This window comes from Chlorocebus sabaeus, chromosome X (genome assembly GCF_047675955.1).
Source record: "Chlorocebus sabaeus isolate Y175 chromosome X, mChlSab1.0.hap1, whole genome shotgun sequence".
NCBI lineage: Eukaryota > Metazoa > Chordata > Mammalia > Primates > Cercopithecidae > Chlorocebus > Chlorocebus sabaeus.
Window position 1 is genome coordinate 108,453,634 of NC_132933.1, and position 18,135 is coordinate 108,471,768.

At 39.9% G+C, this 18,135-nt stretch overlaps 1 protein-coding gene across 1 annotated transcript in view; it reads left to right on the top strand.

Moving 5' to 3' along the window:
* The first annotated feature begins 594 nt into the window (after positions 1-594).
* EFHC2 (EF-hand domain containing 2) overlaps positions 595-18,135 on the top strand; it is a 204,181-nt gene continuing 186,640 nt past the window's right edge. Inside the window, exon 1 of the mRNA XM_073013784.1 lies at positions 595-736. Within this exon, the coding sequence (XP_072869885.1) occupies positions 695-736 (42 nt within the window). The 5' untranslated portion in view covers positions 595-694. The remainder of the gene's footprint in view (positions 737-18,135) is intronic.

Sequence of the window (18,135 nt, forward strand, 5' to 3'; positions counted from 1 at the left end):
GGAGTTCGAGATCGGCCTGGGCAACATAGTGAGAGCTTGTCTCAAAACAAAAACAAACAAACAAACAACAAATATAAAAATATCCAGAGGAAAAACTGAAGGCGGTGGTTACCATTACAACGCGTTTTCGTTAGGGGTATATGTGGCTTTAGAGTCATCTTAAACGTTTTAATTACAAAACAAAAGCTGAAGTCTATGCAACATAGGAAAACATCGACTTGTGTAACATCTCAGTGAGCACACGGGCGTCATATTATTTTCTGTACTTTGCTGTGTGTTTGAACCACATAGCAAAACACTGTTGTCGACAAGAATTGGAAAAGCAAAGTACAAGAAAGGCTTTGAGTTCTATAAAGGGGTTAAACCAGAAAGCGGCGGGGGCAGGGAACAGTCAATCTTTGTGTGTGCACACTGCGTGGGCAGACAGGCGACTCCTCAGGAGACCAGGACCTGTCTGAGTGTGTGCGGGGATGAAGCGGGACGAGGGGAACTGGGGCGGGGGAGGAGGGGCGCGCCGCGGAGGTGCCCCCCGCCCCCTCACAATTCTTCTCCCCACCCCCCCCCGCCCCTCCTCCCTCAGTGACGCCGCTTCCAGTCTCCAGGCAACGTGGGGGCCAAACAACGCGGCCGGGAGGCGGCCGCTGCCTGCCGGGCCCTCTCTTCTGGGACCCTCGATTTTCGGACGCTGAGCGCCATGGCCCTGCCTCTGCTGCCGGGCAACAGCTTCAACCGCAACGTGAGTAGGAAGGGCGTCCGAGGTCACAGCTCCCGGCTGGAGTCTGGGGTCCAGGCAGGGTAGTGGCATGGCCACCTCCGCGGACTCTCCTGGAGACCCGGTGCTGCTGCCCTGGGTTGGTGGCAACTTGGACCAAACTTAATAGGCTCCTTCTCCCATCTCTCCAACTGCATCTGAATGTTTTTCCTAATTTAGAAACATATATATAGACCCCTTATAGGTGACAGGACCCTCAAAGGTAACGAATAATAGGGACGATAACCATTGCGGGTTTAATGTGTGCCAGGCGCTGTGCTTTAATCACCTTATGCAGCATCCAGTGTCCCAACAGCCCTTTAAATTAGGTAGTTTTTATTCCCAGTTACTATTGAGGAAACTGAGGCACAGAGCTACACAGTCTCAGTGGTGAAACTGGGTTTCTTTCAAGCAACCTTGTCTCCACAACCCAGAAGCCTAATCATTATCCCCCGTATCCTGTGTGAAAAAAGATCCCATTTCAATTATCAAATCGAAGAAATTTGGCACTTATCAAGAGGGGTAGGTGGCAGATAAGAGTGGCAGCCTGTAAAGTTTACTCCCAAACTTTATAGAGACAGGCACCCAAACTTGGAGGGATTTTTTTTTCTTCCTCTATTTATAATTGGGAGGTTGGGAGGGGTTCATTTCTTCTTCTTCTTTTTTTTTTTTTTTTTTTTTTTTTTTTTTTTTTTTTTGAGACGGAGTCTCACTCTGTCGCCCAGGCTGGAGTGCAGTGGCCTGATCTCAGCTCACTGCAACCTCCACCTCCCAGGTTCAAGCGATTCTCCTGCCTCAGCCTCCCGAGTAGCTGGGATTACAGGCGCCCGCCACCACACCCGGCTAATTTTTGTGTTTTTAGTAAAGATGGGATTTTACCATGTTAGCCAGGCTGGCCTCAAACTCCTGACCTCAAGTGATCTGCCCGCCTCGGCCTCCCAAAGTGCTGGGATTACAGGCTGAGCCACCGCGCCTGTCCTGGAGGGATTCATTTCAAAAGAACATGAACGTACAGAACAAAGCAACACAACACAAAAAACCCTGAGCATGAAAGAACTTTTGACAATAAATAGCACCTCATTTAAACGACAGAAGGAAAAATGATTCAGGCTTTTGTTTATACTGGTTACTACTCTTCACTTGGGTCAGCCATCTGTGTCTGCAGGAAAAGCTAATTCCCAATTAGATGGGAGGGAATTAGATGGAGCCACTCAAAGCAATTGTGTAAACCTTTGATAACTTTAGAAAGCAGGCAGCAGATTGAAGTGCTTGACTTTATAGTTTCCAAACAGTGTCTGTATCTAAGTTGTTGGCCCTAAAGTACCAGTTTTCTTTGTAGCTTCAGGTCATTGAATTCTGACCCCCACACGTCTGGTCAGTCCAACTTTGAACACTGATTTGTGCATTTCTTGGTTGATGGGTAGAGGCTGGCCTTCCAGCATAGCATTGTCCTTTGGTAAGTTTAAGCCAGCCACGCAAATAAGAAAGGTCCCTGAGAGACGGGACATGAAAACAGATTCCAGAAGTAAAGAAGCATGCTGTGTAAAAGTAATTTTACTAAAAAATGAAAGTAAAGCCTACAGCTTTTTGCCCAGCAACACTCTGATTACCAATGCCTGCCTCCTGCAGAAGTATCATAGCTCTCACATGCCGTGATTAAGGATGGGAAGGAAAAATAGTGGATGGATGGATGAGATATTTATAAATCTGCAAGGTTCTGAGTGTATTTTTGCTTTTTAAAAAACTTTTAAGATCATGAAGTACAACACATATACAGAAAGATGCACAATGGATGATCACAAAATGAACATCAAGAAATTAAATATGGGGGCTGGGCACGGTGGCTCACACCTGTAACCCCAGCACTTTGGGAGGCAGAGGTGGGAGGATCCCTTGAGCCCAGGAGTTGGGGACCAGCCTGGGCAATATAGTAAGAACTCGTCTCTACAAAAAATTGAAAACATTAGCCAAGCATGGTGGCACATGCCTGTAGTCCCAGCTACTCAGGAGGCTGAGGTAGGAGAATCACTTGAGCCTGGGAGGTCGAGGCTGCAGTGAGCTATGATTGCATCACTGCACTCCAACCTGGGCAACAGAGCCAGACCCTGTCTCAAAAAAAATAAATAAATAAATAAAATAAAATATTACCTGTTCTCCAAAAATACCACCCTTGACTGGGGCTGCTAGATTTAGCAAATAAAAATACACATCTTAAATATCGCATGGAACCTGTTTATGGGAAAGGATTATTGTTTACCAAATTTAACTGAGCATCTTGTATTTTATGTAACAACTCTACCTATGAACCTTTCTGTTCAGTACGCCTTCCCTGCTCTCCAAATGTAACCACTGTTCTGGCTCCTATCACTATAATTAGGTTTTGCTTGCCTTTGAACCTTTTATCAATGGAAATGTTTGGTGTTTATTCTTTTGTGACTGACTTTTTTAGCTCAACAGTATGTTCGTTAGATTTGTCCATGTGGCTGTCTGTAGAGGTAGTTTGTACATTTTTGTTACTCTGTAGTATTGCATTGTATGATTTTCACATCATTTATATATACATTTTACTCTTGATAAATATTTGGCTTGTTTGGGGTTGTTAAGAATAATTTTACTGTGACTATTTTTGCTCGTGTCTTTTGGTAGGATTGCTAGATCATGCAGTATTCATATGTTCAGCTTTAGTGGATGCTGTCAAAGTGATTATACTACTTAAATTCCCACCAGCATTTTATGTTCCTGTTGCTCCACATTCTAACACTAGGTATTGTTAGTCTTTTAAATTTTAGATATTTTGGTTGGTGGGTATAGCAACTCTTTGTAGTTACAATCTGTACTTCCTGATTCCTAATGAAATTGAGCATGTTTTACACATTTATTGGTCATTTGTATGACCATTTATTGGTCACTACTTTTTTTTTTTTTTAAACAGAGTGTTGCTCTGTTGCCCAGGCTGGAGTGCAATGGCGCAATCTCGGCTCACTGCAACCTCCGCCTCCCAGTTTCAAGCGATTCTCCTGCCTCGGCCTCCCGAGTAGCTGGGATTACAGGCATGTATCATCACGCCTGGCTAATTTTTTTTTTTTTTTTTTTTTAAATTTTTTAGTAGAGACGCGGTTTCACCATGTTGGCCAGGCTGGTCTTGAACTCCTGACCTCAGGCGATCTGCCTGCCTCAGCCTCCCAAAGTGCTGGGATTACAGGCGTGAGCCACGGTGACTGGCTTTATTTGTATGACCATTTGTTGGTCACTACTTTTTTATGTAGCACCTAGTTATCTCTTGTCTAATTTTTACTGGGTTGTTTGCCTATTTCTTAGTGATTTGTAGAACTTATATATACATTTTGGATATTTTCTTGTCTGTGGTTGGCCTTTTCCCTCTCTTAATGATGTTTTTGATGAATAATTTTTGGAAAAGATCACTCTTTCTCCACGTCTCTGCAGAGCCACTTTGTCAAACATCCATCTACGTGTGGGTCTATTTCTAGACTCATGAGTATTTAAAACATTTATTTACTTTGTGCCTGAGAACAATGGGAGTGTGTGTGTGTGTGTGTGTGCGTGTGTGTATGTGCATGTGTAATAGAGAATGACAGTACCTTGGACTGTCATTCAACAAATCAGTATCTATTTATTTGTTGAGTATCCTAGTATGTGCCAAAATTAGGTGACTGCATTTAAAAAATTGTTACACTAGCCTTGGTACTAAATGTACTATGTGTTTCCCACAAATTAATATTTTAAAAACTTGTACTTAGTTAAAAGATTGGATGTTCTCTGGCATAGAATGGTCAGAAAGTCAGTAAAGCCATATCTCGCCTTTTAATCCCGCCCCCCGACCCCCGCTTGCTGAATTAAATGACCGAGTGAAAAACCTTGGCCTCCTGTAGATAGCATAATTACTTGGCTGTTTGGATTTAAAATTATAACACAGCTAACTTTTATTGCTTTTCCATATAAATTGAAAAGGAACTTATGTGCCCCTTACTTAGCTGCCAGTGGTCAGTCATAAGCAATAGATTGATTTCTGTCCACGGCTAGATGATATGCAGCCTATATTTCTCTCTCTGAAATACAAGAAGTATTGTGCCTTCTAAAATATGAACATTTGTGCCTTTGATGACATTAGAATTATTTTGATATAAGTTGAAAACCTTAGGGAAATATCACAACTAAATTCCAGATACACCGTATTTTTTTTCCAACAATTTCCATGCTGAACTTGTATTGAGCAAGAGAATCTTGGGCATATTATTAAAATTAAAAGAGACATTTCCAGCCAAAGCCAAAAATCCTTTCTACAGTATTTTGGACAGATGGTTGTGTGGCCCATCCTGATCCTGAGTGTCTGTAATGAATGATGAGGAATTCACTCTTTCTGCTTTTTTTTTTTTTGAGACGGAGTCTCGCACTGTTGCCCAGGCTGGAGCACAATGGCGCCATCTCAGCTCACTGCAACCTCTGCCTCCCAGGTTCAAGCGATTCTCCTGCCTCAGCCTCCTGAGTAGCTGGGATTACAGGCGTGTGCCACCACGCCTGGCTAATTTTTGTATTTTTAGTGGAGTTGGGGTTTTACCATGTTGATCAGGCTGGTCTCGAACTCCTGACCTCAGGTGATCCACCCTCCTCAGCCTCCCAAAGTGCTGGGATTACAGGCATGAACCACTGTGCCTGACCGCTCTTTCTGCTTTTAATGAAGCTACCTTGACACCATCTTAGGAGGGTTTGCTGTACATAGCCCATCATCTAATTTGTAGTGAAACAAAGTCCTCCTTAAGAAGAAAGAAAATATATTTGAATTCACAGCAATAAAAAAAATAAATAAATAAGAATGTAATGAATCATGACCAGCATTTGTTTTTTTTGAAAAGGAAAAAAGAAAAAGAAGAGACTGGGATAGAATAAAGAATTAGAGTGTATTATGCTTGACAAGAGTTAAGTGTTTCATGGACTTTTTTGTCTTTCCTGTGTGTGCTTGTGTATGTATGTGAACTGGCCTGCACCGAAATATGCCTGTTACTATGGTTGTGCAATCGATGTTTGAAAAAAATCTCATTTGAGCCACCTCCACCTTTTTTTTTTTTTTGCGATAGGGTCTTGCGCTTTCTTCCAGGCTGGGGTGCAGCGGCAAGGTCACTGCTCACAGTTCACTGCATGCAGGCTCAACCTCCCCGGCTCAAGACATCTTCCCACCTCTGTTGCCACAGTAGCTGAGACTACAGGCATGCACCACCATACCCAGCTAATTTTTAAAATTATTATTGGTAGAGATGCGGTCTTACTCTATTGTCCAGACTGGGCAATTCTGATTTAAATTTAGATCTTCAGCTTCTTTCAAGGTCAGATCTCATCTCTCACCCTTCAAAGAGCCTTGTCAGCCTTTCTCAATATATTTTTTAAAAATATTTTGAGGTAAATTTCATGTAACATGAAATTAACCACTAACTATTTAAAATTATACAATTCAGTGGTACTTAGTACATTCACACTGTTGTGCAACAACTCCTCTAACTAGTTTCTTTTTTTTTTTTTTTTTTGGTTTGTTTTGTTTTTTGAGACGGAGTCTCGCTCTGTCGCCCAGACTGGAGTGCAGTGGCCGGATCTCAGCTCACTGCAAGCTCCGCCTCCCGGGTTCACGCCATTCTCCTGCCTCAGCCTCCCGAGTAGCTGGGACTACAGGCGCCCGCCACCTCGCCCGGCTAATTTTTTGTATTTTTTAGTAGAGACGGGGTTTCACCGTGTTAGCCAGGATGGTCTCGATCTCCTGACCTCGTGATCCGCCCGTCTCGGCCTCCCAAAGTGCTGGGATTACAGGCTTGAGCCACCGCGCCCGGCCCCTCTAACTAGTTTCAAAACATTTTCATCACCTCAAATCTCAATCTTTTTACCCTGGAGAGTCTTTGAAATGATTTTCAGGTCTTAGAGAACTCCTGCATAAAACCTATATCTATAGTCCATGGTACATTAGCACAATCTGTGATAATAAATATATAATTACATAACAAGATGTTCAACATTATAGCTATTAGGGAACTAAAAATAAAAATCAAGGTGAGATCCCACTGTATACCTATTAAGATGGCTAAAATCCAAAACACAATACCAATTGCTCACATGGATTTGGAATAACAGGAATTCTCACTCATTACTGGTGGGAATGCAAAATGGTTATTTCTTACAAAGTTAAACACCTGCCATATGGCCAGTTCCAAATTTATGTGAAATAAATAAATTCCCGTAAATAATTCTGGGTTAAACTCGAAATAAGCACACATCAATTTCATTTTCAACTGGAATGAGAATATTGTAGCTATAACAATCCAATAATTGTCTTTTTTAAGTAAAAAATGGTAGTTTTCTGTGAATCTCTTGATTTCAGCCAACTTATTGACCTTTTCTTTCCCTTTCTCACAAAGGGTATCAACCTTAAAGCAAGTGGGAATGTAATAGAGGAAACTTCAGGTTGTTTTATGGTAAAATTTCCTACTTGATTTATTTTTCCTTTTTACCTTACCCAGGTAGGCCTAAAGGTTCTCTATAGTTTCTATTATAGAGGGTGCTATTGAGGAATGATATATGGTATATGGTATGGACAAGAGTGGTTTTCTTCCCTATTAAAAACTGAAAAGGACTTTTCACCAGCTTTTTTGAGGAAAAAAAAAAACTCCAAAACAGGTAAACTTAGCTTACTTTTCTTTCCTTTTCATGCATTCAAAAAACTTTTCAGTCAGCATAATGTAAACATGTTAAATAATTCAAGATTATTTCTGTTTATATCTAAGATGGAATTTACTTTTTCAAAAAGTAGGCTAAGATGATTTAATTTAAATAAAGGTTGTAAACTCATTGTAATTAATGCTGTTTTCAACATGAAAATGTATTGACAATGTTACATAATAAAGCTACTAAAACCATATGACAAAGCATTATGAGTAAAAATATAACCTAAGATACAATTTTATACAAGACTTAAAAATTAAGTTCTTTTACTGACTGACATGATTGGGCTTAAATATAGGCAGTTACAAAACTATAATCTTGATTTCTTTATAGACCTGTATGTACATAAGAGTCTTATTTTTTAAAAGCTAAAAATAAATAATAAAATTTACCTCTCCACTCTGAAATCTGTGTTTATATTTTGCCACATGAATAATTCCGGGTCAAACTCGAAATAAGCGCACATCAATTTCATTTTCAGCTGGAACGAGATTTCTGGCCTTCTTTTCGATACCTGTTAAACAAGGAAAGCTTTGCTTGCATATATAAGAAGTTGAAAATTATAGCAAAGCCGGGCGCGGTGGCTCAAGCCTGTAATCCCAGCACTTTGGGAGGCCGAGACGGGCGGATCACGAGGTCAGGAGATCGAGACCATCCTGGCTAACACGGTGAAACCCCGTCTCTACTAAAAACACAAAAAACTAGCCGGGCGAGGTGGCGGGCGCCTGTAGTCCCCGCTACTCGGGAGGCTGAGGCAGCAGAATGGCGTAAACCCGGGAGGCGGAGCTTGCAGTGAGCTGAGATCCGGCCACTGCACTCCAGCCCGGGCGACAGAGCAAGACTCTGTCTCAAAAAAAAAAAAAAAAAAAAAAAAGAAAATTATAGCAAAATGGTCATTGCTTTCCTGTGAATGGCAGGATACTTCCTTTTATGTAAATTTTGAACTGGCCATATGGTAGGTATGTGTTTATCTTTATAAGAAATTACCATTTTGCATTCCCACCAGCAATGATTGAGAATTTCTGTTATTCCAAATCCTTGTAAGCAACTGGTATTGCCAATGTTTTGGATTTTAGCCATTTTAATAGGTGTATAGTGGTATCTCCTTTTTTTTGAGACTGAGTCTCACTTTGTCACCCAGGCTAGAGTTTAGTGGTGCGATCTTGGCTCACTGCAACCCTCTGCCTCCCAGGTTCAAGCGATTCTCCTGCCTCAGCCTCCTGAGTAGCTGGGATTACAGGCGTGTGCCACCACGCCCGGCTAATTTTTGTATTTTTGGTAGAGACAGGGTTTCACCATTTGGCCAGGCTGGTCTTGAACTCCTGACCTCAGGTGATCTATCTGCCTTGGCCTCCCAAAGTGCTGGGATTACAGGCCTGAGTCATCGCACCTGGCCTGATATCTCCTCTTGATTTTAATTTTTATTTCCCTAATGGCTATGATGTTGAACATCTTTTTATGTGCCTATTTCCCATCTGTATATCCCCTTTGGTGAAATGTCTGTTCGTGTCTTCTACTCATTTTTAATTGGGGTGTTTCCTTACTGATGAGTTTTGAAAGTCATTTTTAATATATTCTGGATACAAGTTAGATGCAAGTCTATTATTGAATATATAGTCTTTAAGTATTTTGTTCCAGTCTATGGCTTGAATTTTCATTCTCTTAAAGCAAGGTTAAAAAATATGTACATATATTTAAGGATAAAATATAACATGAGTTCAAAAACTATTGTTTCCAATGCAAATTAAGGATTATAGGGTTTTTATTTAACTTATTTGATTTTATATATTTACATGTAATCTTGCTCCATAAGTACATTAGCTGAATTACTTGTCCTAACATAAATAAAAATATACAATCACATAATAATTTTTAATTAATAATACCATTATTAACAATTTGAGTTTTGAAAATAGTTTAAGATTTCTTTGTAGCTATTTCTGTTGTGAGGGTATATCCCACCAGGAACGTATTGTCAAATTACTGGATTTTAGCTTCATTTAAATCATTGCTGTTAGTATGGTTAAGTTACCAGTTCAGTATCCAGTTAGGTTCATTTGTTTCATTGTGCTTTTGATTCTGAACTTTTAAAAAAGCATTTGTGTGGCCTCAAAGTCAAATTTGCAAACTAAGTTACTTTCAGAGAGCTCTAGCTTTTATTTGTCTCTTCAATCTTATTCTGTCCCTCTCTCCATAATAACTTTAAAAAAAAACAAAAACCTTTATTTAGTTTGGGGTTATCCTCTTTCTCTTCTTCCTTCTTTCTTTCTTTTTTTTTTTAGTTTTTAAAACAGCAAATTGTTAAATATATTCACATGTTCCCCTTTTATTCAATACATGGTAGCATAATCTACACAGTCTCTTGAACCTTCTTTTTTTCATTTTAACAGTATATCTTGGCTATCACTTGGTAGTGGTATATAGGGCTCTTCCTCATTTCTTTTTACAGTTACATAGTACTCCATTGTGTAGACTTACAAGTTTATTCAACCCATCCCCTTTTGGTGTACAGTTACATTATTTCCAGTTGTTTGTTATTATCCAATAATGTTGCAATAAATCGCCAAACTGTGCTTCAAAAGACACTATCAAAAAAGTGAAAAAGCAGCCGACAGTGTGGGAGGAAATATTTATAAAGCATATTATCTGATAAGGTACTAGATTCAGAATATGTAAAGAACTCTCAAAACTCAATAATAAAAAGACAAATAGGCAAGGTGTGGTGGCTCACCCCTGTAATCCCAGCACTTTGGGAAGCTGAAGTGGGTGGATCACCTGAGGTCAGGAGTTCGACACCAGCCTGACCAATATGGAGAAACCCCGTCTCTACTAAAAATACAAAATTAGCTGGGCGTGGTGGTGCATGCCTGTAATCCCAGCTACTCAGGAGGCTGGGGCAGGAGAATCACTTGAACCTGGGAGGCGGAGGTTGCAGTGAGCTGAGATCGCGCCGCTGTACTCTAGCCTGGGCAACGAGAGTGCAACTTCATCTAAAAAAAAGAATAATAATAATCCAGTTTTGGTGGTATGGGATTGCTGGGCAGACAAAACAGTTGATGTCTACTATGCCAGATCACAGGATGGTTTTGATATAATGAATTATATTACTTTGTTCCCAGTACCTATTAAAATATCCTTGAAATTACATTATTTCAGATTGGGCCGCTTATTGAAGCTGCCATCCATACTTTGGAAATCACATATTCCATTACTATTCCTAAATGTTCATTTGAAGTTCAGAAATTAGAGTCTCCTTGCCTATGTAGGATTCAAACACCTAATTTTGGTCACTGTGCATTCTGTACTGAACTTCATAGCTCTGTCACCTAGGGTACATTTGACTATAAGTGACAGAATACCTGACTAACAGTGATTTAAGCCAAAATTAATTTTCTCATATCATAAGAAGTTTAGAGGTGTAGCATTTTCAGATTTAGGCAGTGACTGATGAATGTCATAAAGAACTCAGGCTCTTTTTATCTCTGCATTCTGCCATCTTCAGAATACTAGCTTTTCTTTCTTAGGCTTGTGACCTCATAGTTGCAAAATAGTTGCCTCAGTTCCAGTCATCACAACTACATGTAACCATATTCAAGACAAGCAGGAAGGAGAGGGAGGGGAAACAGCTCTTCTTATACGAGAAAATAAAATGTTTTCCAGGAGCCCCCCAATAGATTCCCTCCTTCCATCTTATTTGTTAAAATTGATGCACATGGCCGTCCTTTGCTACAAGGAGTGCTGGGAAAATTTCTTGATTTTTTTCACTATCTACTTTTGGAGGTGGGAAAGGGAAAAGAGGGTTCACTAGTGGCTGTTAATAATGGCCAACAAACTTTGTATGCCACACCAGCCACAGACAATACCTGTGAGTCTGGAATTGTCAGACTTAGTAGTATCCCTTTCATTACAATTTCTTTGTGTTTTTAAATTATACAAGTAACACATGAGTATATCATCATTGCAAAGGATTCCAATAATACTGTTCTTTCTAAACTGTCTTCTTTTCCATAATGGAAAATAAGCCTAATACTCCGGTTAATCCAGCATGTTCACTCTCTGTCCTTTGGGTATACTTTGGACTTTTCCACTCAATTATTAGTTTGTTTGTCCCCTTGCCTGATAGCAGCATCCTCATGCCTCTTCCTCTTCCCATCTAGATCCTGAGCTTCCCTCAAAACTTGGCTCTAATCCCCCCTCCTCATTGAAGCCTTTCCCAATCTTCTCAGCAGGAACCATCTGTCTACATAATCTTGCATGCTCATATTGCCCATTTACCGCCTTATTTCCTGTGTTGTGTTTTGTGTTCTTTATGTGTGATCGTGGCAGTCCTCAGCTGACTAAGAAACTGTGATTGGTGGCTCTTTGGGTCATGTTCTCAGTGCCTTCCTTATACAAACCGGGTCCTTAATAGGTGATTGTCCATTGCTGCCTCTACCTGCAGCAACCATGGTTAAAACATAGACGGGAATAAACACAGCTCGGGGGAATCCTCTCTGGAATTAGTTTCCTGCTTATGTCTTCCGCTGCTGCTGTAGAACAAAATAGTTCTTATTTTAGCAATAGTGAATATAAAGGAGAAAGAAAGTCATTTGTTTTTGTGGCTTAAATAGGAGATAAGCCTCTCAGGATACATGGTTTATACACAGCAGCCAGGGCAATATGAAGATGTCCCTATCGAAATTGTGACTCAAAGCCTCTCTGTGGCCTCTTGTGCCATGCTGAGGGATATTTTTCTCTCTTATTGGCATCCAGTTTGGGTTTTCCTGGAAGCAGCAGGTTTGTCTGTGCATATTCATCAGTCAGGACTCCTAAGGAGACCATTCTCCCCACAGTAGGATTCCAGCTATGCTAATGGTACAGATGTAAAGGGATTTCTTAGGCCATTTCCTGGGGGAGTTTATTCTGTTTTTACAGTTTCGGAAAGGGCAGAGCCAACTTCTTCCAGAGGGGGGATTCCCTAAAGCAAAGGGTATTGAGGGGTGGGCATTTTTATTTCCCCATTACCCAGGCCCCTGGGTGCTCAAATTCTACCTGGCAACTCCAGTGTGGCAAAGTGACCAGCTTGACCAGCTGAAGGCTAAACAAATTATTTGCTTTCCTAATGGTATGTTTGACATCCCAAAGGAGGGAATGGTCAAAACCGCTAGATCTTTTTCGGAGTGTGAGGTCGGGGAGAGTTTAGGTCAATTGCATGGTTTAACTGTAATTTAGATTACCTTTTCTTCTTCATATGAATTTGGTAATTGAAACGTACTGTTCTGTCAGATTCAAGCAGAGATGTTTGTTCAATCAGTTACAGGACTATTTCCATATCATTTCGGTTAGAGTTTAGTCATTTGTTGCTCAACTATGTTCAGACCTAAACTTTATAAAAGGCATGTGAGTAGAGCCTCTCCTAGTGACCAAGGAAAGTGGACCTTCTCTTTTCTTTTTTTTAAATCGAAAATTAAGAAAAAATTTAAATCCTTTTTTTATTGAGATAATTGTAAATTAACATGTAGATTCACTTAAGAAAGAATACAAAGAGGTCCTATTTACCCCTCACCCCATTTACCCCAATGGTAACATTTTTATTTTCTTTTCTTTTTGTTTTTAAGATAGGGTCTTGCTCTGTCACCCAGTCTGGAGTGCAGTGGCGTGATCATAGTTCACTACACCCTTGACCTCCCTGGATTAATCAATCCTACCACCTCAGCCCCTTGAGTAGCTGGGACCGCAGGTGCACACTACCACACCTGGCTAATTTTTTAAAATTATTTTTTCTAGAGTTGGAGGGTCTTGCTATGTTGCCCAGGCTGGTCTCGAACTCTTGGACTCAAGCAATTTGTCTGCCTCAGCCCCCTGAAGTGTTGAGATTACAGGTGTGAGCCACTGCGTCCAGCTCATTTTTCAAAGCTATAGTATAATATCACAATCAGTATCTTGACATTGATATACTCCACTGATCTTATTCAGATTTCCTCAGCTTTACTTGTGTTCATTGGTATGTTTGTATGTGTGTATTTAGTCTATACATTTCATCACATGTGTAAGTTTTTGTGGCTACTACCACAATAAAGGTATAAAACAGTCTTATCACCATGGGGATTCCTCACGTTATCCTTTTATAACCACACCTCAGTCTCTTCCACCAACTTCCCCAACCCTACCATTCCTAACCCCTGGCCACAACGAATCTGTTTTCCATTTCTAAAATTTTGCTATTTCAAAATGTTACATAAATGGAGTCATAAAGTATGTACCTTTTGGAATTGTTTTTTTCCACTTGGTATGAGTCCCTGGGGATTTATCCAGTTGTTGTGTGTATCAACTGTTCGTTCGTTTTTACTACTGAGTAGTAGTTCATGTATGTATCACAATTTCTTTACATTTGCCTTTAGAAGGACATTGGGGCTATTTCTAGTTTTTAGCTATTATGAATAAAGCTGCTGTGAAGATGTATGTACAGGCTTTTGTGTGAGCATACATTTTCATTTCTCTAGGATAAGAGCCCAAGAGTGCAATTGCGTGTTATTTGATGCTTACATGTTTAATTTTACAAAAAGACTATCAAACTATTTTTGAGAGCAAATTACCATTTTACATTCCCAACAATATGAGTGATCTAGTTTCTTTGCACCCTGGTCAGCATTTAGTGTTGTCACTATTTTTATTTTAGCTGTCTGATAGGTGTGTAGTGATATCTCATGGTGGGTTTAGTTGGCATTTCTCTGATGGTTAATGAATTGAATATCTTTTCATGTGCTTATTTGTCATTTGTATATCCAGCTAAGTGAAATGTCTGTTTATGTCTGTTTATGTCTTAGCACACAGTGCTAAGATTACAGGTGTGAGCCACTGTGCCTGGCCTCCTGTGTTGTTGTTGTTTTTTTCTAAAGGATTTATAGTTTTACATTTTATATTTAAGTCTGTGATCTGCCAGGCATGGTGGCTCATGCCTATAATCCCAGCACTTTTGGAGGCTGAGGTGGGAGGATTGCTTGAGGCCAGGAGTTCAAGAACAGCCTGGGCAACATAAGGGGACTTTGACTCTACAAAAATGATAATACAAAAAAAGCCCCGTGTGGTGGCGTGCAGCTGTGGTCCCAACTACTTGGGAGGCTGAGGTGGGAGGATGGCTTGGGCCTGAGAGATGGAGGCTGCAGTAAGCTGTGGTCACACTACTGTACTCCATCATGGGGGACAGTGTTTGACCCTGTCTCAAAAAAAAAAAAGTCTTTGATCCATTTTAAGTTAATTTTTATTTAAGGTGTGAGATTTAGGTCATGATGAACTTTTTTGGCCTATGGGTGCCCAGTTGCTCAAGCACCATCTGTTGTAAAGGATATCTATCCTTCCATGGAATTACTTTTGAATCTTTTACAAAACCATTTGAGCATATTTGTGTGGGTTGTCTTTTGAGTTGTCTGTTCTGTTCCATTGGTCGCTGTATCTATCCATCTGCCATTGCCATACAGTTTTTATTACTGTATCTGTATAGTAAACCTTAATATCAGGTTCAGTTCTTCCTCCCACTGTATTTTTCTTTGTCAAGGTTATTTGTCTTTTTTTGTTTTTCCTAATATATAAAGAAAATTACTCTTTAGATCACTTAATCTTATTCTGCTAAAAAAAATTAAAAGATAGCTTTTAGAGACTGCATGCATTAGTTTGTAATGCTTTCTCCTGAAAGTAATGGAATACCTGACCAATAGAGGTTTAAACAAGCAGGGATTTATTTTTTTCACCAAGTAGGAAGTCTGGAGGTGTTACCAGTGGAGGGTGTCCAGCTTCTTGGCATTGTGAACAAAGAATTGGACAAAATGTACAAACAAAGCAAGGAAAGAATTAAGCAACAAAAGCAGAGATTTATTAAAAATGAAAGTAAACTCCACAGTCTGGGAGCGGGGGGAGCATAGGGGCTCAAGAGGCCCTTTACAGAATTTTCTGGGGTTTAAATACCCTCTAGAGGCTTCCCGTTGGTTACTTGACGTAGACTCTATATAAATGAAGTAGTGGCCCAGCAATCAGTTTGACTGGTTGGGGAAAGCAACCAATCAGAGACTGAAGTGAAGTTATAAAGGTTACACTCCTATGCAAACTTTCTGCAATCAATCAGAGATACTTTTTGCTTTCTGCAGCCAATCAGATACTTTCAGTTTTCCATCTGCCATGCAGAAAAAGGTGGGGGTCGCAGGGGGATTGCAAAGGGAGTAGCTTCCCTTGGGTCCTTTTGTTACTTAGGTGTGGAAAGTTGTGGGTTTCCTTTTGATTTAGTTCTAAGAAGTCAGCGTGAATTAGCCTTAGGTTCACTGCCTCCAGACCCTATTCTCTTGCCTCAGAGGTAGGTGGCTGCTGGCACATGTTTAGAGGCTCAATTTTGTCTCCGCCAGCATTTCTGCAATCTTGCCCATGATCCCAAGATGGCTGCTGCAGCTCCAGGGATCATGTATACATTTCAAGGCAAGAAGAGGTGAATGAGGGGAACGTGACCTGCATCTGTCCCTTGGCTCAAGGGAGCAAAAATCCTTCAGAGATTCCAAAACAGATTCCTAAAAAGAGGCTGAGGAAACAAGTGCAGTGTTTAGCTTTTTCTGGAGTTTTTAAATGGAGACTTGCAAGGGAGAAGGAATTTGGGAATGGCTGCACGAATCAGCTACAATGAGCCAGTGGTTTCAACTTACTTTGGGGAAAATCTTTAGAATTCTCTTTATTGACTGGTGCCTTAAGTTCAGTTATTTAGAGAAAAAATATCAGAGCCTTGTGAGAAAGATTCTGCAGATCTCCAGATCTTATTGATTTAAATTTTGTTTTTCACTCTACTGATTTAAATATGTTATTAAATATATAAAATCAATCTTATTGTTATTTTGAGTTGATGGCTAAGAATCATGAGCACAACACTTTTTCAAGTTAGTTTTAGAAAGAGGAAATTAGCTTAAAAAATGTTTGAGGTTTTCTTTGGTGTGCCTTTTTAATTTGCACATTTGGGGTTAGTTTTTGAGTAATTTAGCTTAATTAATAAGTAATGATGACTTTCACGCTCTTACAGTCTTACACTGTCAGATCCCACTATACCTGAGGCGATTTTGTTATTTTCTCTGGGAGGTTCGCAGTATCTGCTGAATGACTTTTTCTTCTCCATAAAAGTAAAGAAAAAAGAAAAGAGAAAATGAATTTTTAAAATAAATATTAGATGAAGGAGGAAAAAACCCCACACTATTCACAGAATAGGAGCAAATTAGTCCAGAACCTGATCAGACAGAAATATCTAAGAATGATAGTTTTAGATAATTCTATATCAAATTTTCTATTAACCTAAAAAAAGAAAAATAAGTTTTGTTAATGTTTATTGAAATATTAAATATTAACTGTCTCTCTTCAGTTCCCAAATTTCCAGTAACTGCTGGTGACTGTAGAGGAATTTCTACAGCACTCTCTTTTAATACTTCCCCAGCTTTTAAGAGATTGAGTCTAGATCCAATTATTTGGTCTATTTCCTCCCTTCTGGGTCATGGTGGATGTTTTGGCTGTTATATTTGCCAAAAGCAAAAGTAACAATTCAACCCTGATTACTTAAACAAGGAGACATCTATTACTTTTCTCAAAAAAGCACAAAGAATATGAGGCCTAATGCTTAAGGGCTCAGGTGTTGGATTTGCATCCTGGATTCACCACTTAATACTAGTTTAGTGACCTTGGGCAAATTACTAAAACTCTGTCTTTCAGAATCTCCATCTAGGCTGGGCACAGTGGCTCACGCCTGTAATCCTAGCACTTTGGGAGGCCGAGGTGGGCAGATTGCTTGAGCCCAGGAGTTTGAGACCAGCCTGGTCAACATGGTGAAACCCCCTCTACAAAAAATACAAAAATTAGCCAGGTGTGATGGCATGCATCTGTAGTCCCAGCTACTCAGGAGGCTGAGATGGGAGGATTGCTTGAGCCCAGGAGGTTGAGACTGCAGTGAGCCACGATTGTGCCACTGCACTCCAGCCTGGGCTACAGAGTGAGACCCTGTCTCAAAAAAAAAAAAAAAAGAAAAAGAAAAAGTCAGACTCCTCATGTATAAAATGGGGATGACGAGAGAATATACTCATAGATTTTCTCTCTGAGGATTAAGAGCATTTTTAAAAACTTGCATATCTCATTTATTAATGAGGTTAACTATATTTTAGTTTATTGGCTATTTCCATTTCCTTTTTTTGTGAAGTGCCTTTTCAAATCCATTGCCCATTTTTCTGTTGGGTTTTCCCTTTTTTAGTGTACATATACGTGAGATAAAGAGTGGTATTTCTCTATGTGTATACAATGTGTAATGAGCAAATCAGGCATATTTATCACCTCAAATATTTATCATTTCTTTGTGTTGAGAACGTTCAAAATCCTCTCTTCTAGCTTTTTGAAAATATATAATAAATTATAATTAAATATATTCACCCTACAGTGCTACAGAACACGAGAATTCATTTCATCTATCTACTGTAATTTTTTATCTGCTAACCAACCTCTCCCCACCTCCTCTTCTTCCCCTTCCCAGTCTTTAATACTCCCAATGATTAAGAGAATTTAATGTGGCTGGACATGGTGGCTCACTCCTGTAATCCTAGCACCTTGGGAGGCCGAGGTGAGCAGATCACTTGAGCCCAGGAGTTCAAGACCAGTCTGGGCAACATGGTGAAATCTCG